Source organism: Melospiza melodia, chromosome 13 (assembly GCF_035770615.1).
Source record: "Melospiza melodia melodia isolate bMelMel2 chromosome 13, bMelMel2.pri, whole genome shotgun sequence".
NCBI classification, from domain to species: Eukaryota; Metazoa; Chordata; class Aves; order Passeriformes; family Passerellidae; genus Melospiza; species Melospiza melodia.
In genome coordinates, this window is record NC_086206.1 from 9,325,874 (window position 1) to 9,351,476 (window position 25,603).

General features: G+C 39.2%; 1 protein-coding gene across 3 annotated transcripts in view; it reads right to left on the reverse strand.

Moving 5' to 3' along the window:
- Positions 1 to 414: 414 nt before the first annotated feature.
- NETO2 (neuropilin and tolloid like 2) overlaps positions 415 to 25,603 on the reverse strand; it is a 30,842-nt gene continuing 5,653 nt past the window's right edge. For 2 of the 3 annotated variants that reach the window (XM_063167729.1, XM_063167728.1), the window contains exons 2-9: positions 18,322 to 18,378; positions 16,744 to 16,884; positions 14,681 to 14,929; positions 12,552 to 12,596; positions 12,335 to 12,462; positions 8,251 to 8,479; positions 4,340 to 4,453; positions 415 to 1,399 (exon numbers count right to left, since the gene is read on the reverse strand). In XM_063167729.1, coding sequence (XP_063023799.1) covers positions 819 to 1,399; positions 4,340 to 4,453; positions 8,251 to 8,479; positions 12,335 to 12,462; positions 12,552 to 12,596; positions 14,681 to 14,929; positions 16,744 to 16,884; positions 18,322 to 18,378 — 1,544 coding nt within the window. In that variant the 3' untranslated portion in view covers positions 415 to 818. Of the gene's footprint in view, positions 1,400 to 4,339; positions 4,454 to 8,250; positions 8,480 to 12,334; positions 12,463 to 12,551; positions 12,597 to 14,680; positions 14,930 to 16,743; positions 16,885 to 18,321; positions 18,379 to 21,712; positions 22,980 to 25,603 lie in introns of those variants that run through there. The other variant, XM_063167730.1, reaches the window with a different exon arrangement.

Below are 25,603 nucleotides of genomic sequence, written 5' to 3' on the forward strand. Positions count from 1 at the left end.
TATGTAAATACTTGGAAAACTCAGGAACAAAATTGTTTCCTAAGTACAGAGCTGTGAAATCAATGTGCCATATGGAGCTATAATATATGGCAGAATATTTTAAAATCCTAAACCTTCTTCAAAGAAAACTGTTGTAAAAGTCTGCATCTACAATAAAATGACTACTCACTTGTGTTTTAACTGAAAGCTGCAAAGTTATTTCCACATGTACTAAAATTATTATAACTTTATATTGTTAAAAGGCAGTGACCCTTTTCACTTATTTCTCACAAAGCCTAGAGTGTGGAAATGATAATTAAAGGCAAGTGAAACAGATGGCTGTAACATAATTCGTGAGTCTTAACTGGCACTTAACACTAACTCTACTTTCAATTTGACAAATACAATAAGACACCTATGTTGACATACACATAGTGCACTTAACTACTTTTATTTATGCAAGTGAGGTATTAAAATTGTCTTGAAAAGCAGACATCTAAAGAAGAGTAAATGGTATGAAGAAGAGAGTAGTAGTCATTGCTTTCAGTGTTCAATGATTAGTAGTTGTAGGTTTTTTCTTCCACCATCCTATCTGATAATTTCCATGCAGGTCTCCATCTTATTCCTCCACTAGATAGGTAGCTTGGGAAGATGGGAGGAAATCCACCACTTTTCCAGCAAGAATTAATTATGAAGACTGGTTTTGTTTTTTGGAATGAAGTATAGTAAGCTAAAAGTGTGTGCATCTCACACGCTGCGTATGGTACACCTTTGATATATACACTGTCATTGTACCATGAGCACTTTGTATATACACCGACACCACCTTCAGCAGGAAGTTAAAAGTCAATAGATAATGAACCTTGTGCTGTATCTTCCCTTCCTCTGACATAAATTTCACATGGAATCTCCTCCATCACCCTGTCTTCTATCACCTGCTCGGGGCAGTCGTGAGCCTGCTTGAAAGTGTAAGTGCTTTTCTTGAATGTGCTGTTGAAGGTTTTCATGGGCTGGGGCTGTGCGAAGTCGTTGCGGAAGGGCAGCTCCATGGAGCTCAGGTTGCTCCTGCTCTGCTTCATGCTGGAGGCCTGGGAGCCACAGTGGTGGTCGTGGATGCATCTGGAAGCTGTTGAAGGGCGGCGCAGCTTCTGATAGTTTTCAAGTTCCTCTGATAAATCTGCCAAATCTGCAGAAATTTCTTTGTCCCTTAGTGAGAACAGTTCATAGTGAGGAGGATCAAAAACTTCCTGGAAACCAGTTTTATTGAAGGCAGTCTTGCAAGCCATAACCTTTTTCCGAGGCTGCTTTACTTGCACTAGAATTGAAATGATGAGAAGAACTAAAACTATCCCTGTTGTGATGCCAATGATTGTCCCATGGGTTTTGGTGATTTGTTCAAACAATCCAGTTCTTTTCTTTTCTGCAAAGGAAGAAAGGGATTATGACAAGACATTTATAAGTTTCTACACTCTTGATAATGTATTTAAACAAAGCAAGACTGTATTGTGATTGCCATGCAAGTGATAAAATTACTTAATGGGACTGGAGACTAGAGCTGTATGTCAATGGGATTTGTCTAATTCCCTGTCATTAGTGGCTACCATATGATAATTCTGGATAATTCAGTGGCAGGTGCAACTCTGTGAACCAGTGCCTGCTGACTCAGCTGGGATGAGCCTTCCATCCTGAACCTTTACTGATGTCTATATTCCTAAATCCATGAGCTAAATAGGCTTAAATTAACCTTAAATAGCTTTAATCCAGCTACAGATGATGTTTTTCTTACCATGGTTGGCTCCTGCTGGTAACATTGTCAGTGATGTCAGTAGTAGGAAACCTAGATTTAAAACTGTCTCATTCTTCTTTAAAAGTGAAATATTATCAGAGATAAGAATAACTGTACTGTTGTAACATCTCTTGGAAATGTAATGGCTGTGTCTATTGTGTGAGTCAGTTACACCTAATTCATCACAGGGAGCTTTAGCAAAACTCTTATTCCAGTTCTAGGAGTCCAGTGATAAAGTTACTTGAAAAAAAAAGGTAGGGGGATACACCAACCAACCCAAATCATCTGGCAATTTTGGCTAGTACTTCATGTGAAAACACACAAGATGGCAGCATCAGAACAAGATGGATTTCCATATTTAAAATTCTTATTTGAAGATTAAAGTTTTCCAGTTGAACTTCTGTTCCATTAATGTTTTGTCCTGAGGGACTGAGAGATTTCTACACTGCAACACTGGCTAGTGGCAGAGAAGAATTTAAGACTATGAAGAAGAAAATGTAGTAGCCTAAATCTTGCATAATGTTTTCAGGTATCTGGCTCCTGGCATCTTAATAAGTGTGTTATGTACCTAAACATACACACAGTGCATGGGGAGAGTTACACACCATCATGTGTAATTTGAAACAATCCTTATGCTGAGCAGAGACTCCCAAGTAGCTGGCTAATAAGAAATTCCATTTCTGCTTCAGAGCTTGGGCTGTTTCCTTTGAGCTACTTTTTACCTTTGAAGTGAAGGAAGAGCTCTCCCCTTGTCCTATCTCAGATTACAGTGGTGCCATCCATGGTGGGAGGTATGAATTTCACTGCTATGGCAGTTCTCTTGTCGGCATTGAGGTTTCTTAATTCTTGGCAGATATTTTAATCAAAAAGTTGTTTTGCAAAAGGCGATGTCTTCGCCAGTCTCTTAAAATAAATTGCACACAACTGACTTCTCTATCAATTTTTGTGTTACAGGGTTTAGGCATAAGTAGGTCACAATATGCTCAGATTTATGCAGCTATTGATATGGACTAAATGAGAACTCTGGGTGCCTGCAGGAACTGAGCACAATTGTGAGCAGCTCTTTCTAAGGCTAAGAATTGCTTATTTGGTTGCATCAGTCTCCCTTAGCTGGCAATGTGGCTCTAGTCTTCAGCTGTCTCTTAATTTCTGCTGTGCAAGTATTACAGCAGAATTTAGATTGCATTCAACATAAAACATGATGGGTTATTCAACATCAGATACAGCAATTTATAAATATTGGGAACGACACAGTTTTTATGGAATTAATTTTTTTTAATACTGCAGTACATTAGTGATGTGTGAATTCTAGGGGAGAGTCTAGAAAATGGTAAAGATGGGAAAGAGATCTAGAAATTAAACTTAAGAGGGAATATTGAGTATTATCAAAGGTAAGGATTGTTTAGAGGAAGCTTAGTTTTACATTGCAAACTTGGGAGTTATGGACCAGTTTTGTTGACTGGAAAACTTCCACAGTATTACATTAGAATATCTACTAGTGGTGTGAATTTCTTTGTTTACCCAAAATGCAATTAACAAGTAGGGGTTTTGTAATGTTTATTTGCTAAAAAAATGCTAGCAGAATTTTTGCATTGAAAAGAAATTTTCTTTCAAGACTTTCTATAGAGAAGGTTTTGACTTTTTCTGCAGGGTCAGTTTTCTTTGAAATGGAATACATACTTAAATCTTCTGGAGTTTTGTGTTCAGACCTATTGTTGCCATTCCATTTGTAAAAAAACCCTACGCAAACAACTCATGTGATTTTGTTCTATTGTTTTCTTTAGCAAGAAAAATGGTTGACCTTAGACTGGTTTTGTTCTAACTCTGACAACTGAGCTATTCATGAAGCACAGGAGAAAGTCTGTGCTTTAACAGAATAACAATTTCTTCAAATTATGAGAATTTTTCCTACAAAGCCTGATATTGAAACAAGTCTTCACTGTAGTTGTAATGATTGAAATAATACTCCCAAGCCATGTTCTAGAAGCACGAATTTACATGTGTCTGTATTCCATAAGTGTTTGTTTCATGCTCCCTAACTATTCCTCCTTCCTCCCATCCTTTCTCACACCATATACAGCAGCTGAATTTATCCTGAAATAGCCTGTGATTTACACATATAAACAAATGTTTTGAAATTGTCTTTGAGGACTGTTGCTTCTATTTCAACCCTGAGAGGGTTTTTGTGCTTGAAAACTTAGTTCTGTGTTTTTTCAGCTCTTTATTTTTATCTCTAAAAGGTATTACCTGTCCCTACAATCCTTGCTTTATTACAGTTTAGAAATTGATAGGATGCAGCCTCAAAAATACTAAATTCTACTTCTTATCAAGCTGATATCCTTTTAAAATAGAGAGTATATGCCGAAGAGGAAGAAATTTAGTTAAAAGCAGTGAGAGCAATATCCAGGATGCTTACATGTGTCCTGAGTTTAAATAAAAAATTTGGAACACCTTCCTGAGATTAGTAGAATAGCTGTCTTCAGCATATTTCCAGGAAAAAGACATTTCATGACTTTCTTGAAAGGCAAACTGACCAGCCTAGCTCATAAAGGCTGTGGTTTGCACTATATTCACCTCTGCAGTGATTCTCATCCCAAGGGTATGCACAGTTCTGAATGCCATTGCAGACTAAAGAATTATTGATGCACATGTTGCTATGGCAGAAGTAAGTGTTGCCTGAGCAGGGAGCTGCAGGAGAGAAGAGAAAGAAAACATTCAGAATTTTCAGTAATTGATGCCTTGCAATAAAACTATTAACTTTCTGTATCTGGGGTTTTTAACATGCATTCTTCCTCTCTGGTTCAAACACAATCATTCCTCTTGCACGTCACTATCTGATGCTTTTCTCCCTCCGTGTAATTGCTTTCAGCAATTTCAGTATTATCAATGCTACAAACCCATTCTTGCTCCAAAGGGGTAGGGAGCAAATAGAGACAGTCACAAAACACAGATGATGGAAGAAGGTTTTAGTTTGTGTCTTTAAAAACTTAATACTTAAAAATCCCATGCTCACTATCAATGATATATTTATTCTGGAGCATCTGCTGTGTGGATGTTGTGAAGCACTCCCTGAGCATCTGCATTTTAGAGCCCATTACTATCTTAAGGCAAATCAGATTTCAGCTTGTGGAGGACTGTTTCAGTAATTTCAAGAGATTTCAGTAACTAGAGGCATCTAAGTCATTCCTGCTTGTGAATCAAAAGCTCTTGGATCCTCCTATTAGAGCTAATGCAGGGATTGAGAGAGCACAGTTTAGTTTTTTATGTATCTATCTATATATAGTCTGAAATCTGAAGAAAGAAATTAACTAGAAGGCTGCCCCATGGTTTTGTATTTGTTTCAGCTCCTTGACATAAGAAAAAAGATATTAGAAAGTAGTGATAATTCTTTTCAGGTTGTTGTAGCAAATACAGAGGGAATTATTTATATATTCAGGGCACCAAGAAACCAAGAAATTGGTTTTTCATTTGTTTCAGTAATGGGGTATTTTTATGACGGAAATGTTTGTTATTAGTGGAGTCACTTATATACTAAACAGCAAAGATGTGTGGTAGACATTCTGCTATTTGGTTTCACAGAAAGAATGGGTTATTGAGCAGCCTGGATTCTCTGGAACATCACAGGAAACCCAAAGGGTAGAGCAGAGGGAATGACTGCTCCTGAGCACTGCATTTCTCACTTAGTCATTCTGTTAGGCTTGAGAATCTCAATGACAAAAAGAGGAGCTATGCCTAAGAAAAAAAGAACATTAAAAGTTATAATTTTGATTTTGCATTCCTAAATTAAATATTTATTGTCTTTCCATGGCTTACTCCACTGAAGCTGGGTAACCTACACTCATTGGTTTTAAGCTCTGTATTTGCTGTTACTGCTTAACTCTGGCAATCTGGCAAGAAGTTCCATACAGAAACTTGCTTTAATTGTAGTGCAAGTATGAATACAGAACATACTTAGAGGGTATTTTGGAACACTTTATCTATGTAATCTCAGTGCTTAAAAATGTAGCAGTAACCATCACATCACTTCCTTGCTCAAGTGAGTTGAGAATGTGATTGTTTGGAGAGCAGCTCTAGCCTGAAGAGCACTGCTTTAAAACAGGGTCACTCCTTTGGAAGGTTGAGATCAGGCCTGTTCTGTCAGTTATGCCATAATGTAAACATATTAAACATATTCTCCTTCTCATTTCCCTGAACAGGTGAATTTTTTTTACTGTTCTGTATTTGGTTGATGAATTTTCCTGTTGCTTCTCCATCTGCCAGCACAGGCTCTATTTCACATGTTTGTGTACTCCTTTAAATTTTTGTGGGCATGGCTTTTTTTCACAGTTCATGAAGATGGGACAAATGGACTCATTTTCCTTTTGTTTGTTATTTGTGGAGTTTGAAGTCTAAAAGTGACAATGGTTGATCAATTCCAGCCTAGGACTTCAAGGACATAGCTGGTCTCTCATAACAGCTGCCCAAAAATGGTGCAACACTCACAGTGCTCTTTGTATCCAGCATTACTCATCTATTGAATCAAGCCAGGAATCAAATACATTGATTTTTCACATTGCTGTTAGCTGAATTACTTATTCAAACCTGCAAACAGTGCTAGGTGTGTGTTAGGTGACTGTCATGCACTATTAGTTCATTTATGGAAATCTTTCCAGAAATATTGATTGTTTTTATGGTTGGCTTCATGTAATTACAAATCATTAGCAAGGTAGAAGAGAAAGATAGCTTAACAATCTGAAAATAAGATAAGCTCAGATTCACTTTTTTCAGTTAGTTTCATTGCTTATGACTAGATTATGTAAGAATACTTGAAACACTTTACAGCCACATACTTTTCAATGGCCCTACCCAAGAGAGGCAGTATCTCGGGTAAATAACAACCACATACCTTTGCAGATGTTCTTCTGCCAATGACTTTTGAGTTGCTTTAAACTTATGAATTTGGAAAGTTATCTGCCTTTAGGAGTATTTAGTATTTCAACCTCTTGTATTAAAACCCCCCCCACAAAAAAAAATCCAAGGTCAACAACAACAAAAAAGCCACTCCAATAATTATTATATGAATAGACAATTTCCCTGGCAAAGTTCATAGCATTTTCTACATTGAAAGCTAGAATAACTTGCACTATCACCAATGTTAATAATTGTATTGAAATAAAAGCTAGTGGAAAGGCAGTTATCAATTTTTGCAAGCTGTACTTAAAACTGACATTTATTTAAATTCTGAATATCTAAAGCTTATTAAATGCTTCTTGTAGGCTAAGCAATATTCTAGAGCATGCAACTGTTCCTTACTACCATATACTCAAAGTAAGCCAAAATCTACTTCTCTTATATATATTGTTACTTAAGAAAGGCTGTTTTATAAAAAGTAGCTTTTCTCCTATGTTAAAATTCACTGGTTTATGGAACATAACATAAAGTCTACCTGTTACCTGTAACCTGAACTTTTGTGCAAGTTATTGACCAGGATCTTATTCAGGACTGGCTACAGACATGTTCTGTCAGAAAAGTTTTTTTTTTTGTTAGCAAATCTGTACTGTTTATTCTTCAAGCAGAACTTTTTGAAAACCTTTAGCACCAGCATAGGTCTGACTTCCTGAAATGGGAATATTTCATTCAGCTCTCCCCATGTATCTCAGATCTGCTCTCAGTTCTGAAGTCAATCTGCATTAGTGCCATATAAACACTAGTGCAATGGTTCTGCAGTGTGGACAGTGTTGTCTTCTGTAAATATGTGAGGCAACAAAATTCCATTCAGGTACAACACCCTTAGAAGAAAAAAAATCTCACAAAAAATCTGCTTTCGAGAGACATCTTAATTTACAATGAGAATAAAAACTAACCCAGGCTATGGAATCCAAACAAAAATCCAGATGGCATTTACAACTCAGCTTTAATTACAGGCTTCTTGAATAAACTTGAATTTAACCACTTGTCTATCACTGTGCCACACCACAGGGCTTTGCTAAGGGAGCACATGTGGGGTCCATCAGAGCCAAATGCAGCTGAGGATAAGGGAGCAGCTTGGCTGGAGGGGCTGTAGGTCCAGACCCACAACTGAAGACAGAGCTGTGTTTAGGAAGGAGAGACTTTACAGGATCAGGCATGTTTTCTGTTCTTCTGAACATCCAGAGTGGCCTTAAGAAGAGCCTGTTGTGGTGTCTGGCAGGGAACTGGGCGCTGGTGGGATAGCAAGCTCCAATCCCTCTGCTGTCTTTTTGAAATAACTCTGTGCTCATTTGTAGGGAAGGATGTGTCTTTGTGAGGAGGATGTAGCCTAGGGCAGTATTGCTGAATTCAAATGGAAAATAAACCTTTTAAGGATGCAGGAAAGCTTTTCTTCAGGAACCACGTTAGAAATGTAATAAAGCAATTATCTAATTTACCTGCCAGTATGTGAAGGAAACAGAAACAACCTTTTTCATGTTTTCCTGCTGCTTACTAAGAGACTTGAGCAGGAGAATGGGCCCTTTGAGTGTACTCACGGTCCACAAAGGAGGTGAAGAGCATTCTGAAGCGGCTCAGCCTGCTGCCCTCATCGGCCCACATGCGCACCACGCCCGTGCCCGTCTGCAGCGTCACATCGTTGGCCACCGTGCTGCAGAACTTGGCCTTCAGGTTCTCAATGGAGCTGCTCCCGTCATACACAGCCACAAAGTTCCTTTTGCACTCGTTAGAGTGCTCCATCTGATAGTCCAGAAACCGCATGTAGATCTGGTAAGAAAGAGGAATCAATGTCTTTAGGAGAAGAAATACAGAGAGGAGACTTGTCTTTCTTAGCAAATCTTGAATAAGATGTTTTCTTCCCTTACACATAAATGTAAGTCCCACTTCACAACACTTTTAAACTTAGATTTTCTCATTAGATGTCCATGTGAAGCATTACCTGACATTTGTCTTGGGTATCTATTTCACTTCTTCCTGTTCCCCAAAACAATATTAATTTAAAAATTTACTTTATTTCTGCTCCCTTTGGAAAAACACTACAAAGCAACACACTTGGTGAAGAACCCCACAAAAATTTATGCTAAATGTGAAGTCTGTTTCTCTAAAAAGAGATATAAGGAATGCATAAATGTACTGAAATAATTTTAAAGTATTTTGACTGTTCTCTTTCCTTTCTTTCTAATTCATAAAAACAATGTTAAAATATAGGGGAAGGAAGGAGTCTAGTCAGAAAAGCTCAGAAGTAAAATAAGGAAATTAAAATTTATTGCTTCAGAATGAAAGCTAATTACTGAACCATAGCTGTGTTATGGAAGACACAAACCATGAAGTCAGGAGTAATTTGAATAAAAATGGAAATGAGAGAGAAGTAAGCTGGCTGTGTAGGAAGAATTAATGAATTTAAGCTAATCTTAATACTTCTAAAAGCAGAAATCTAATCCAAGAGAAGACAGCATATGTGTTAGAACGCATGCAGCAAAGAAATTAGAAGATTGGGATGGTATTTAAAGAGTAAGTAAATAATTTATTTTGCTGGAGCAGGAAACTTGTGCAAGATTGTAATTCAGTCAAAATTACATTAACACATCAAAAGGTTTTTGGAAATCTTCAATGGCTGTGTTGGAATTCTCAAAATTCTTCTGAAAATTTTAAGATATGAAACCAAGTCACTTACACGTGCTCCAAAGGCCATTTTACACTTTAACAAGGCCTTGTTTGTAAAGTGTAAAATTGTGCTGCCAGGGAAGCGATGTGCCCAGGCGGAGGCTGAGGTGCTGCTCCTCTGTCCATGAGCTCTCCTGCGTGTCCCGCTGCACCGGGGCTGTGTGAGCACCGCACCGGGGCTGTGTGAGCACCGGGGCTGTCTGAGCACCGGGACTGTGTGAGCACCGCACCGGGGCTGTGTGAGCACTGTGTCTGTCCGAGCACCGGGGCTGTGTGAGAACCGGGACTGTGTGAGCACTGTGTCTGTCTGAGCACCGGGGCTGTGTGAGCACCGGGGCTGTGTGAGCACTGTGTCTGTCTGAGCACCGGGGCTGTGTGAGCACCGGGGCTGTGTGAGCACTGTGTCTGTGTGAGCACCGGGACTGTGTGAGCACCGGGGCTGTCTGAGCACCGGGGCTGTGTGAGCACCGGGACTGTCCGAGCACTGTGTCTGTCTGAGCACCGGGGCTGTCTGAGCACCGGGGCTGTGTGAGCACCGGGATTGTGTGAGCACCGGGGCTGTCTGAGCACCGCACCGGGGCTGTCTGAGCACTGTCCCGGGGCTGCCCGAGCCCCGCTGCCGACCCTCGTGTCCCGCAGCACCGGGGCTGCTGCAGAGGCAGAGCCCCTGCACACGGGGCTGTGAGCATCTGCCCAAGGGCTGGGACAGAGCCCTGCACACGGGGCTGTGAGCATCTGCCCAAGCACAGAGCCCTGCACACGGGGCTGTGAGCATCTGCCCAAGGGCTGGGAGTGATCCCTGCACACGGGGCTGTGTGCATCTGCCCAAGGGCTGGGAGTGATCCCTGCACACGGGGCTGTGAGCATCTGCCCAAGGGCTGGGACCAAGCCGTCCATCTGCCCAAGGGCTCTGGGACCCCGGCTCAGGTGGGGTGCAGGAGGTCAGGGCAGATGAATCCCACTCCTGGGCTCTAGAACCCAGTTTGCTGCCCCTTTGCCATAGCTCACTACCAAACACCTCTGGGAGACAAAACAAAATATTCCCCTCCCCATTCCTACACCTCTCAGGCTTTATTGAAAACATGAGAACAAAGAAAGACAGGTGACACTGGTGGCCCATGGCTTTTCCTTTCCAGTGCTTCCAGAGGCAGGCTGGCCAGCACTGCCTTCCCTTGCACATTCTGTCTGAAGGTGCAGCCAGTGCCATATTAGCTCATTTCACCTCACTGTTTTGTGATTTTTAGCATATGTATTTTTTATTTTCTTCCGTTTCCTTTTTTTTTTTCCTGCTGTTTTTGTTAAGACTTACTGCTGGAAATTCTCAGCTACATGGAGAACCTGTTTTCCATTGATGACTTCTCTCAAAAACATAGATGGGAGCTGTAATTGCTAGTATTTGGACTGAGAGATGGTATTTTCCTTTAATGATTGACTTCATATATCTGCTACAAAATTACAATGGAAACTAAAAATAATTTAGCACACTTTCAGTGGAGCTATTATTTGTATGATAACAAAGGAATAATCCCATTAAAAGTGCTCACCTCTTCACATGCTCCTTTGGATTAATGAGCTAGGCAAGTATAAAAGGTCCTCACTCTTACATTATATTGATTATTCTAGTAATTTTATGAAATCTGGATGTAATTTATTAAGTGTCTGCTATACACATTTAAAAAGTACTTTCATAGCTACACTTGTGTCAGTTTTAAAACTTTATTTTTATTACAAAATCAAATTGAGGAATTTAAAAATGTCTATGCTTATTTTTCTCAAGAGACTGCACTGTATCAGATCTAATGGATTTTATCATCATAATTCTGCCTGAATTGAAGCTTGAGAAACCACTGTCAGAATACTAAGAATTATTTTTCTGTAATGTTTTAAATCAATAATTTAGGATGATGATCTAATTTCAGGACTCACCCAGCTATAACTCTGCCTTCTGGCAACGTTCAATAATTTATTAAAATACTTAAGAACAAGACCTGGTGCACTCAATGGCAATGTAGAGAGAAAATAGGTTTGTTATTGTTTCTGGAAGAACTGTGTCTATTACTTAGCCTAGTATAGGGCTCTTGGGAATTGACTCACTTCCTCAAAGGCTCAAATATATTAATGGACTTTTAATTTCTTTCATGTCTTGTCCTCTTCTTATCATCTTTTTGGTTACTGTTTTAGAATGCACTTGCAAGGTGGTTAACAGGGCTGGTTAGTTAAGTGTTAGGAGTGTGTAAGAAGGCAGAGGGAAGGTTTGTTATCTTGGCAGCTACTGCTTCAAAATATTTTTTAATTTTTATGTATCTGCAAGCAGAAGCAAAATTAAAGATGTGTATGCTCTATGGAGAAAAGTAGGTGCTCTTCTGTGCAACATATTTAACAAATATTATTTTGAAACTAATATGATTCAGGCTTTTGTATTCTGGGGTTGTGAACAGGATTTTATCGTGCTGTCTGCCTAACAAGGTAAAGCCTTTCCATTTAGCTCAGACTGCAGATGAAAGTGGGGTTCAAGGTGCAGGATTGTGAATTAGATGGGAGAAGCAGGCACATGTTCTGTTGACTTTGAACAGAACCAAATTCTCCAATAGAATCACTGGAGGCAAAACATTCAGTTTTGGCAGTGAGATTTATTGGAAATTACTGAAGATGTCAGCCAGCATTTTTGCCTGCAGTCTTCCAATAAAACCAGGATCCAAGTCAAATGCCCCTGAAAATTGTAGCTTAAGCTGTTCTTATGGTTATTTGGTATTTGAAGCTTCAAATAATAGGAAGCCAGCACTATGGACTTAGATAAATTTAATTTGAGAAACAATTCTCTCTCTGGATTTCCTAAGCCACTGCTACATGACTCACTTCAGTCAAGTACAACATTATGTAAATCACAGTTAGTGACCATTACCTGTTGCTGCTGCCACAGAAACCCATTATATACTGAATTACATGAACAAAACCCACCTTAGCATTTGGAGTGGCTTTAATTGTCCAGATACAGTCAACTGCTTGTCCTGGTTTTGTTTTTCCTTCTTGTTCTACTTGACTGGAACGTACTATTCCATCAGCTCCTGAGAGCTCAAACTGGCAGTCTAGGGAGAAGATAGACCTTGCTGTCAAATGCAATATGACATTAATTTAAAATTTCATGTATAAAGAAATTGTTACTGTAATACTATACCTGGGATGGGATTTAAAATACCTCCTAGGTAAGTGAAGTCAGGATCTGTAATAGAAAGAAGTCATGAATCACAAGGGCCATCAGTGCTTGAGAATCACTTCAAGCTTTAGTATTATCTGCAGATTATGTCCATTTTTTATTATGTCACAAAAAAAATTGCCAGAAAGTTTACTGAATCAATTGGAGCATATAAAGACAAAGTTTTTTTAGATGAGAATATTATTCCACAAAGATTGACCTTATCTAAAAAACATAATTCTACCCTGACAGCTCAGATTTCCAGCACAACACCAAAAATTGCTATTCAGTATTTTGTTCCCACATTATATTCTGAATTTAACCGTGTTAGTTTTCACTGAAACTGCTGGAGCTCCACAAGAGTACAGGGGATCTTTCTCTGCGCAAAAAGCTTATTTAGATTTATTTTATCAGACTGCTGTCTATATAGTTCTGAACAATCTGAACTGAGCTTAGCAGAATATATCAACACTTAGAAATTGCTAACTGCTCTTTAGAAAGTATGGGAAGAAGGCTGCTCAATCCTAAAGGTACCGTTCCCTGGGTTATCTATCTCTTTTATTGGGCCATGCAGAACAGCTCTAGACATGGTTTAGGAAATGCTGTTCTAGGCAAAGAAAGCCCTAGTTCATGCAGAAGTGCACACTGGTTTGGTACAAAGTTCTTTTCCAAATGAAGGTCCAGAGTTTGGCTCTTTCTGTGATCCTATAAATTATTTTTTCTATAGGAAGTTCATCACTTCCCCTAGAATGCCTCAGTCCTGAGCTTAAGACTCAGCACAGTCCAGGACATGACTTTGTCCTCCTCTTTTTATTTACCTATAATGAAAATCTATGACCATTGTATGCAAAATTCTGCAAGGTTTTCAACCTTCTTTGCAAGCTTTTTTTTATGAAGCAGGAGTATGTGCATATGTTCCCTTTCATTTTTAAAACAGTAAAATATTTTACCACACTTCACATAAACAAAGAGCAAGGAAAAGAAAAATATGTGTCCTTCAGTTGTTGTAATCTATTGTGAAAATAATATACAGTTTAAATGTATATTTAAAATTCCAGCCCTGCAACTGCAGTAATTTAGTTTTGAAAGTGATCTTGATGAAATAAATGGCTTTGGAAATGGACTCAGCACAATGCATAAGTACTGTCCCCGTGAAAACATTTTATCATGTAATTCCCAATGGTCTGGTCACCATGTTAATCTGCAGTTTCTGAGTCTAAATCCCTAAGCAGTAACATATAATCATGAATTGTGTTTTCATGTGCTGTAGGGGTAAGGATAACATTAAGAAGTTATGTTTGTATATACATTTATTGAAGTGGTAGAGCTGACATTTGTATATTGCCTTTTGTCCCAAAGGACAATAAAATGCTGATAACTACATGTGTAGTATCTATGAATACAATAGTCAAGCACTGCACAAGGACATCAGGTCAAGTTTTCATGTAAGAAGGATGCTCTGCCAGGTTTAAGTAGCTCTACAGAGCAGATGTAATTTTTGTTTGTCTAAAGGCACTGTCAGCACACTGTCCTCTCCTTTGCACCTGTGAACTACACAGCACTCTGAGCAAAGAGCAGCTCTGTTGTCTGAGCCCAAGGGTTGAGGGAATCCAGTTACACTGAGAGCTTGTGCTTAGACTGTGCAGATATTTGCTCTGGGTTTTCAGAATGGAGATTTAAAATGTTTTGCATTTGGAGTGCTATTGTAAATTGGTTCAGGTGTTTTTGTCCAGTGCCTTACATGCCCAGAAGAGAGGTTGGTGAAAAGGCAGCTCAAGCATACATTGTCTTTCCTTTCCTACCACTGGTGACACTGGCACAAGTAGAGAAATAAAGAAGGGTGCTGCGGAAGACCAGCATGGACAAGCTCAACTGTCTTCCTCACTAGCAAACTACAGATCTGTAATTTCCTTCAGTCAAGGTTCCCCAAGTGTTTTTAGCCATGTGCCCAGCAGGATTAGCAGGACTGAGACTGCAGCTATCACACTGTCACTGTGCCTCTGTAAGTGCCCATGCTGAAATGCAGCTCTAGGCTGAGAGGACAAGCACACCCACAGAGCTCAATGGGAGCAGACAGTCACTAACACCATCAGAATTTTAGACATCTTTACCTGGTATAAATGAGTACTTTGCTTGAAATCCCTTTCCTTCCAGCTCCTCATCAGAAATAAACTTGATCCACATGAATCTCCCTGTTGATCTAATTAGTGCAGGACTTTTCAGACCACAGTAACGATTAATGAGAGGGGAGAACCCAAAAGGTCCATCTCGAACCTCCAGGTGATCAAACCGACATTCAAATGAGGGTTCTATGTAATAAGGTTCATCAAAGGTCAGCTCAATTCTTTGTCGTGGAGCAGCTAGACATAAAAAAAATTGAACAAAAGATTAAATGAAGATCTTGATAAAACACATAAAGACATTCATTAATGAAGAGACAGGCCTCCAAAACAGCAAGATAATAGAGAAACTGGAAACTTCTCAAAACACACAACTACAAAAATTTAAAAAATTATTTTCTAAAAGTTACTTTTGCATAGAATCATACAAAATTTTTTGCTTGCTCATCTTAATTGTTGAAAATTCAGAAATCACATTAATTGAATGCAGCACATATAACAGATATGAACATATGTACAAAGGTATTCAAACAAGGTTAAATATTAAGATATAAATTAAAACGTGTTCTGTGAAAGCAAAACACATAAAAAAGGACAAAGCACCGAGCTATGCAGAAAAGAACGGAAAAGAGAAACATAAGAATAACCACTCAATATTTCTTAAACATAAAGTCCAAATTTGTAGATCTTTTCACAGAAGACATCTTTTATTAGAATATTCAGAGAAGTGTAAGTGCTTCATATATGTCAATTATATGCAGGTGGCTACAGGTGAGTGTGAGCCTGTGGCAGCCTCACATCAGGATTGGGATCAGAGCCCTAAGTCCTGACTCTCACATCCATGGTTTGGATCCCAGAACCTTCTCCTGTGTGAATGGATGGCTTCAGTGTTCCTCACTCCTGACATCAGCTGTGCTGCGTGAACCTCCCGATCCTGGCTGGCTCTGGAGTGACAGCCCTGAGGAATCACACGCTGCTGCTTGTCCTGAGTGCCAGAAGGATTTTCTCTGGCATCTCCATCCCTCCCAGCAGATCTTCTGCCTCACTCACAAGAGCCACACGCATTTGGAGCTGCTGGCAATGTTGGCAGTGCTCTGCATGAAGGAGCAGATCTTGGCTAGAAGCTCTGGAGGGCCTTGGCCCCTCTCAGGCACCCAGAGTGTTTCTGTGGGAGGATGAGGAGAGCTGGAACTGCTCCTGTGCCCCAGCCCGGCAGGACAGCCTGGCTGCTCCCTGGGGCACTCCTGGGCAGGAAAGGTGCAAAACCAGGATGGGAATGGGAACAAGCAAAAAGGAGGGGCCTGTGAACCACCGCTGTGCTGTACAAATAAAAACTCATCAAACCTCATTACTTGAAATATTTCAATTAATTGATATGAATCTGATGATTAGGCTGAATAGTATTTTTAGCTGACTTCAGTGGGGTTTGGGTGCATTCTAATAAGAGGAAAAATAATTGGAGTGTCTCAAGTCTTGCAGCCTTTATTCAAGACATTCTCATTGGAATATGGTTTTACTCTAGTTAATGACATTTTTTGTCCTCATCACATTATTTGAATAGTGACCTCAGCAGTGCTAACAAATCTCTGTATTTTTAGTACAGTGCTATGGCAGCCAGATATATCTTTTTATTAATGAAGGACAGCATAAAGGTTTTCTGCTGGTGAGATAGAACATTACAGCATGGTATGAAATAGCCTTCATCTTTTGCAATCTATTATTAATGCTATTAAGGTAACAAGCTACAATTTTTATCTTACTAATTCCATATCTTCATGGATTACAGTATATATGCTGCTCCTTTTCCTGGTTGTGAGGATATGTCTTATTCTACATAGCTAATTTCTTAATGTTTGCATTTCTTATTTATTTGTTGTTATTACTTAAGAGAGAAATTTTCGTTTCTTGTTCATGTAAATGACTGCAAAATTCATTATATTACCAGTATGGCCAGGCAATACTTTACAGCAGGGTAAGATGACAGTTTTAACAGTTCAAGATTTTCTATTTAACAGCAAGATTACAGCAAAACAAAACAGAAATGATGCATGTACCTTCTAAGATATAGATGCACTCTTGATTGGGTGGGTACATGTTTGGGTAGTTTGGTGAAGCAAAATGTCCTCCATTACTGGTCCGGACCCAGTTGTCACACTGGGTGGGAGGAATGCGATTCACTCCAATGTTTTGCCCACCTTAAGCCAAAAGAACAAAAATGATCAAATAAGTTTCTTCTGCAAGCATGCAGATTTGATAAAGTAAAATTCTGGCATGACACATAGCCTATAAAGAAGAAAGTAATTTATTTTGGTTGCCCTCTTGTAAAGCACTCATTAATATCTATCTAAGAAAATCTTATGTTTAATTTTTTGGTGGGGTATATCCTAAAGAAATCACAGTTTTCGAATATCAAATATATCCAGAAATCCTTGGAAAGGAGAGGGAGTAATTTTTTTTTAAACCCAAATCAGTTCATGTTTTTGATACTCTTCTTTCTAAGTTAAACAGTCACAGTGGCTGCCAATACCATTATTTTATGGGTTATGTCATCTCCATTCCTATGTAAATATAATCAGAAATATTTGTCAGCTTTCACTGGTCTTGACCCTGATTCCAGAATATGCTAAGGTGGGATATCTATTTACAGTAATTTGCTGGAATACAGGAAGTTTGTAACAGAATGAATTTCAATATGCAAATACACTAAACACAGCAATGGTAGTTTATGAAATTCCTAGATTGCCCTGGTAGCTAAAGGTCTCATTTAGGATCAAAGCTCCTCTTCTGGATGTACAGGGAAATGTGTTCTGTGACTGAGATTGTGCAGTTTAGTAAGGTAATTCTTCATGCTGGATCATTCACAGAGCTTGGTTCAGATTTCCTCATCCACGGAGATAAGGTTGGGAATCTCTGACATTCTTAAGTACCTTTGGCCCTTCTCCTTGGTATCCACAGAATTGGAGAGAGTAAGATACAGGATATATATTTTCAGCTAGGTATTTCCTAAATCTCACAGGGTACTCATAGTGTTATTTATAGTTGCACAGTTTTAATTTGCAGATCTGTGAGAGAACATCCATGCTGGTACAGGTCTTAGATGCCCCCAGTAAATTACATCACCTTCCACTGGTACCTTGACAGCTTTTTGATTTATGGGGGTGAAAACTCTCTCTATTCTGCAGAAATTTTTCAAGGAAATTCTGTAGGTGGCAGTTCAAGGAATTCTTCTCTCTTAACTGTGGGTAATCCCACATATGAAAAAATAAGGTTTGTGCAATTGATTCCTTCCCCACTCAGCAGGTTTCAAAAATGTTTGTGGGTGGACTATTTGAAAAGCTTGTTGTCAGATACAGAAAACATGAATTTCTGTGGTGGTTTCTTTCCCACCTCTAACATCTAAAAGTGTAGAACTTTACCTAGGAAAGTGAAACTTCCATGTTCTTTGTAACTGCATGGCTTTGTTCATTTGGGAGAAAATGCAGCAAATGGGGGGAAATGGAAAATCCTGAAGTTCATATTGGTAATTCAAGAGCTATTCATATCTGAATACAAACATTTCATTTATATTGCTAAATTAAAAGTTGTAAAACTGTTCAATTTTTTGAGAGAAAATAATCAAACTGAAATTGTACCTTGTGTCTTCTGTGCAACAGCAATGCCTTCCACTACCAGGATTGTTACAAGCAACACTGATGAGAGAAATTGGACAGGAGAAACATCAGTAATTCTTCAAAGTTATAGACCATTTTCTGCAGTCCCAGTTCATGCAAATCCTGGCATCACTGACCAAAACAACTCAGAACACACAAAGGATGTAATTAATTAATGTGTTTTCTTTAAATTTCAACTTATGAAACCAATGCAGTCTATGTGCACTGCTGGTCCTTCTTCCAGGTTCCTCAAGAAAGTGTGAATGAGAACAGTAATTCATTGTTTGAGGGGACTTCTAAGAATATTTTCTAGAGTTTACATGGTATCTCTTGTCTATAAAACTTTTATATCCTGCAACAAGACGTTTCACTGCTACAATGAATCATATTTATCCTAAAACTCTATTTGCACAATGTGTGCAAAAGACTTCTTCAGCTTCCAAGAAATTAATCCCGACCACAGGAGACACTGAGTGGTGTTAACCCCTCCATAGATTTCACAGATTTGTGCTTGCAAGAGTGGTTGTTGTGATGCTGCCACACAATAGCAGTGGTTTCTGCAAATGATGAGGCAGTAGAAAATGGGCAGATGCACGTTCTGGAGATGGACAGCCTCCTTCTTCCTTTCCTTCCTTTCTGGCTGTTTTACTTTTGGTCTTTCCCTTACATTTACACATTCCCTGCACCCAAGAAGCATCCATATGAAAAACTCCATATTCCACAGTCCATCAGCAATTTTAAAGCAGCCTTAATGTTTAGATTGTCCTAAAATGCTTTGTCAATGTTGCCACTTCAAATTGTTTAGGATTCCCTGGAAGGGGAAAAGAGAATGAAATTGAATAAATGAATATGCCACTCTTCAAATCTTCCATTTGCTTGCATCTGGAGTATCTCAGAAATCCTGGCCACAGCTCTTACAGAACTACCTAAGCAGGCTTGGACTGCCCTGGACAGAAGGCAGCTGAGGGGAGATAAGACAATTTCCAAAACCACAAGTATCACTGAGATTGGGAACTGAGCAACTACTGCTTGTCTCTTCCAGTAGAGAACCAGGGGGTGTGAGACAAAGCAAGCAGGTGGCATGTTTGAATTAAACAAAGCTTTTTCTTTTTTTTTTTTCTTTTTAAATGCACATAATTCATAATGCATCCTTGAGGTAGAAAATTCTGTTTCAGAAACCCCTTAAGCCATAAGTTGTTGGAATTCTGGGATGTATTTGGGGCAAATATAATTTGCTCTATTTTTATACTCATTCTGCTTTTATATCTCTGTAAAAGAAGATACCAAGCAAGATGGACCTTTGATGTGACCTGGTATGGCCCTTCCCATGTTCTTAATCTACTTGTCAGGCAGGCATGGCCTTAGCACTGCAGGGCAAAAAAGAGATTTCAGCAGGAATTTTATTGTCACTTTCAAGAAGTTAATTTTATTTTCCCAGCCTTCCTGCCTTGTTGCTCAGGCATTTCAGTGGCTCAGTTGAAATGGCATTTTTTCCATCTGTGCTTTTCCCTGTGTTGCTGTTGGACTCTGAGCCCTTTGGAGCTGCAGAGTGAGCATGCACTGACTGTGAACCACAGCGATCTTGCCTCAACTCATCCAGATGCTCCTCTAACACTGGCATGGATATATCACCTTGGGAAAAGATTAAAGGGATCAAAGTCTGCTCCTGAAAGTGTCCATCCAGCATTTATATTTTATTTTGTATGTTTCTGCTGCCCTTTCTTCTCTCTACCCATACTGAAGTAGACTGTGTTTCATTCTGAAACTTTCCTCACCAACAACTGCTTTTTCCTGTGTAAGTCAGTTCATAGCTGTGGGTGTCTTCTAAAATACCATATGGGTCTTGCAAACAAGTGCTATGTTCTTAGAAGCTTATTTGATTTTTAGAGATGGATTATGTTAGAGTAGGTGAAGATTTAAGCAGTTTTTCAATTTCCATTTTTGCAATAATTCTGCATTTTCATCAATATTAATATACTTAAAAATATACTATCTGTCATTATCCAAATACAAAGCAGATGCTGCTAATCATTACTGACTCATCCTAAACTGAAAATTCCTCCTTCAGAAGAAAGTATCTAGCACCCATTACTGGTATTCAGTTATGGATGTCTTTAAAGCAAATGAACAAATATCCCATCTTTATTAACACATGATTGACAATAGTTTTCTGCTGGTTTTAGTTTTTACTATTCCTTACATAGGTATTATTTTACAATTATTTACAGTTTATTTTTCCATCTCCTCTGTTTAAACTGTACACTGAAGAATCTGAGTTTATGCATTGCATGAACTTCCAATGCATTTTTACTCCTGAGATCACTGGTCCCTTACACAGAATCTTGACAGTGGTTATAAAGTTGTCACTCTCTTTTCTACACTGGTTTTGGTGCAACACTTCAATGTTGACTTTTATTGCTAAAGTAAAGGCAGTTTCCCCAGTCCTGTGTAAATCATGTGGCAGTATGTTCTATTGAATTCACCTTTCTTAAAGATGAGCTGTGCCCACCCTCTGTTTTGCAAGGACAGAGCAAGCTCTGTGTAACTTATGCTGCTTCTCAAAATGCAAAACGAGCTTTGACTTTTTTTCTTAAAGCAAACACACAGAGAAATGTGAGTGAAATTAACATGTGACTAACAAAATGAATGCAAATAGTCACTTTCAAGTAACAGTGAAAAATTGAGGGTTTGTTGGTTTGCTTTGGTTTTTATTTAGTACAGCTCTTTCCTATGGCTACCACTGTTCCAATAGAGTATTTTTTAAAAATTTCAGTATGCATCTACATTTATTTCAGTGATTGTACTGGTGGAAACAACATAAGAATAGATGTTCTGTTACACTAACCATTGATTTCCCTTCTTGCTGATGTGGATAAAGCAACAACCCCCCTAAAAGGACTTCAGAAAGCCTGATTGGCTTTCACTAGAGCTGTGCTGTTTCTATAAATAGTCCTGTATGTGTGTAAATGCAAACAAACAGAGCCTGTTCCTTGCAGAGGAACATGGATATTCAGGCAACTGCAGAAGATATGGGTTGAATATTTGTCTTACTGGCTTCTTTTGTCATGTTCTGTGGATGACTGGGAAGGTATGGGCCACCTTCCATTTGTTCCCTGCCCCTTCCATCCTCTTCAGTTTTAATCTCTTACACCTTGTTCTTGCCCTTCCCTGGCAGTGCCCATCCTCCTCATGCTCTCAACAACCCTTCAGATGCATTCAGTAGCCCAGGTAGCAAATGTCCCAGGGTCTTCCTTTGGCACTTTTATCCGGGGTGACAGTCTGATGAAGAAAAGAGGTGTCTCTGGCTAATGGTCTGCATGTGTGCTGTCTCCATCAGAGAGACACTGCTGGCAGAAAGGTGGGGAGGACTTACCTGTTCTTCCTGAGAGTACTGGGCAGGATTGCCTGAGGTAGTATTGCCTTGAACTGAGTGCACTGACATGACACAGTATCATGTGGGAAAGCCAACAGGAGCTAAGGGGCTGTAAACAAGATCTATCAATACTCAGGATGAAAAGAAAAGGAAAAAAATAATCAGTCAGGATATTTTGAGACCTTTCAGACTGTTTCCATTTTTGTGTGCATTTTAAAAACAACAAAGCAATCTCTTGGTGTCCTAAATTCATACTACTTCCTGGAAAAATAATTTCAGATCTCAAAGACTAATTTGGACAGTACAAATCCGTAAGGAGGAAGATGTCTAGGGAAGAGACAAATCCTGGAAGTTGGTGCATTAGAGAGCCATTGCTGAACCACTATCCTGGGGCTGCAGCAGGGACACAGTCACAGCAATTGGAACAGACATGAGAGACTGAACACTTTCACTAACAGTCTTGTAGCACTTCCAGAAGGATGAAGAATGATCTTTTTATTTCTAATAAACTGCAATTCAAATATTTATTGTGCATCTGAACTTGAAATGGGACACAGTACTCCTCTGCTCCTTTTTTCCTCTTTTAAAGTCTCTCACAGATCTCTCTGACATGACTATTCTTCAGTGTGGATGAAAGATAAGTCTAGGCTTAGCTCCATAGTCTATTATGGTACAGGAAGCACAAGCAGTGAGTAAAGATGCCATTGGAACATGGCATGCTGATGTAAGCAACAGCACAGTGCAGGATTGCACTGAATATCCAAGGGATTCAGGGGGGGAGCTGGGGGCTTTGTTTTCACTGGAGGAGTATGATGACAATTCTCCCAGAGGAGCCTGAGCTATGGGACACTGACCTCATGAACTCAGAGATACTTAGGTGATAAATGTAATAAAAGTTAATGCTTCTGCACCTTACAGTGGGCTTCCCCCTGATGATCTGTACCCTGCAGAAGAGGCCATCCTTAAGCCAACAGCAGCATGCACACAAGGCAGAGATTGAGGAGCTTCTTTTATTTATGAATCTGCTATTTGTACTTGTATTTCATGAATTATGGTGCACACTCTTGTACTCCTATTTAGAGCTCTGATAGTTTATACCTGTGTGAGCATGAACTAGAAACACAGAAAAAGCAGCCAGCTTCTGTCTGTTTTTAAAATAATGGATTTTTCATTTTCTTCACTTCTTTGCATTAAATATTTTAGATCACATAGCCTGCAGACAGCTGTATACATTTTGAAAAGTGAAGACACTAAACATGCAATTCAAGTTCTTACTATTCTGTTGCTGAAGTAGGCTTACAGAATAACATAAAAGAAGCCCCTGAACTGGTGTAATAAACTGCATTGTTTGCAGAAGTCAAGATGTTCTTTGTTGGCATTTCCCAAATTTTATGAAGTAAATCTAAGCTAAAAAAGAAAAAATGAAGGCAATTTCTGCATTGGAGTATACAGAGGGAGGCTCAGAAATGTGTGGCTCCTACTTCTCTTTAAAAATGAGAATACTATAGTTAGTTTTGCAGTAAATGGGTGCTCAACCCAATACTGAGAAATCAGCATGTTGCTTGGATAAACAAGTGCTTTAGGCTGCAAATCTGACATATGCTTGTACTTTATGGCAAAACACATTCTTCAGATTTCATGGGATACAGTTCAGCTCTGAGCTCCCTATGATCCATCTTTCCCCTGCTCTTTCTGCATGCTCTAGGGATCTTCCCACAGAGACAGCAGACTCGATTTGCTGTGTGGCTCTGAGAGCAGTGTCTGTCTTCAGTGATGACAATGGGGGATCTATGCATGCAGGGCAAGCTGAATATCAAACTGGGCAGCAGTCAGGCACAGCTGAGAAACATTCCACCATGTTTTAAAATAAAGACTTAATCATTTAGAGTATTACACATTCTTAGTATAGTGGTAGCCAGAATCCTAGGGATAAAGATGACAGGCTTTGCTTAAAGCAGGATTCATTGGATATCTCTGTGCTCTGCTCCTTGGATCAGGCAGCACCTTGTACACACACAGTCCAGAGGGATGGTAATTGGCAGCACATGGGTCATGCATGTTGGAAGATGTTGCCAGGATGCCTGCTTCTTTCTGGCAGATACAGCCTGGAGTAACAAATGCTTGATCTTAATTATGTACTCTGTTTTGCCTTATGGGAATGGTTCCTTTTCTGTGTGTTCTTCTTAAACTTAGCTCCTCATTTGCCCTGTGTACTAAAATTAGAGTTACTTTCAGCAACTGCTCATCACAGTATTTCAGGTTTTATATCCATGTTTTACTCATGCATCGAAACAGTAATATTAGCTATTAATGAGTTGGGGACATTTATGATTATTATATCCTGTCCTATTCTCTGGCCAACATTAACTACATGTTTGGTTGCTTGTAAGGACTCTGATCAAGGATTAGTTGCTGCACAAATTCAAAGTGAATCCTTGGTGGATGGTCTCATAAAGAACTTGTACAATTTAGACAGACAGGTAAAGTGTCCAGACACCTTGGATTTCATGTAATTCTGTGTGCATGGTCACCTCCTTTTCTTTCAAAAAGCTTGTTAATGGCTTTAGGATTCAAGCCATTTTTAGCTCAGAAACAGAAACTGTAAATTTCAAGGAATGAGACTTTTCTCTCTCTTCCTAGCATTTGCTGTGTTTGTTAATTGACAAAAGGAATACTGGATTGCATCTGTTGCTGCTGTATTTAAGGCTAACAGTTCTGCTGCTGAGGATGAAAACATGGCAGTTTTTGAATCCCCAACATTTTTATAGTTCATAGCCTGTATACATTTCTTAATCTATTGCAGTCTCAACAGAACATTTGCAGATTGGTAAAATGAGTATCAAAGAGCATTTAAGGTGGCTGCCTACAACTTATCCTATTAACAGCTCCAGTGGTTTCCTCATATTGGAACATACAGCAGGATTGTCACAGAATGAAGTACAGAGATGAAGGTGTGCATCAGGCAAGACATATTTTAGCTGGTTTAAGTCTTACCCAGAGCATGCTAGTGGAGCTGCCAACACATTTTTAATCCTTCTCACAGAAGCTTGATAGCAGAAGTGGGCTTCACCAGCTATTAACAGTGACTCTGGTGCCTTCTAAGATCCAAATCTTGTTAGCCATTAACTGCCAGCAGGGTATCTGAATGCACTCAGGTCTATTCTCAGATATAACAGTTTCATCTCACTCCAGCTGTTTCCAGTAGGGATTCCTCTCTTTAAGATTGCCAGAGAAACAAATTGGGACTCTATCTCTGCAGAGAAACCAGGTTAACTGATTCAGGAAGTAAGTGCAGTTCTCCCACGTCCCTTTGATAAAAATCATCTCCAGAACAATTCATGCTTGGATGGATCTGTGACAGAGTCCCCTCTAGGTTGGCTAAGAACATTTAATGTTTCTGATCCTGTCCCCCATTAGAAATGTATAAGCAGCTGTGAGCTGCTTCATTTTACCAGTTGCTCCACATCCTGTTACTTATAATCCATCCCTGGCTCTGTCTGCCAGCAAAACTTCTGCCAGAATAATGATAGCTTTCATTTTTAAAATAGAAACTTTCCTTTTTATATGGAAGAGCCCTTTTTTCATCTCCAAGCTGTGTGCAGCAAGAGACTGATGAGAAGACTGCATGTGCAAACCATGTTGATGAGGGGTTTCAAAACCTTATTAAAATATGTACACTGACTTCTAAGTTCAGATGACTTCCCTCTGGCTGACAGAGCTAAGAGCTAATCCTGCTGCATATGACTATTCTGAATACATCTTTCCCAGAAATAGCTTATTCCTAGAGAAATTGGATAGTGATACTTTTGACTTAAAAATCGATCAGATTATACCAGAGTTCTTTATCTCCTCTTATTTATTAGCAATATACTATATTTTTCAGTGGAAATA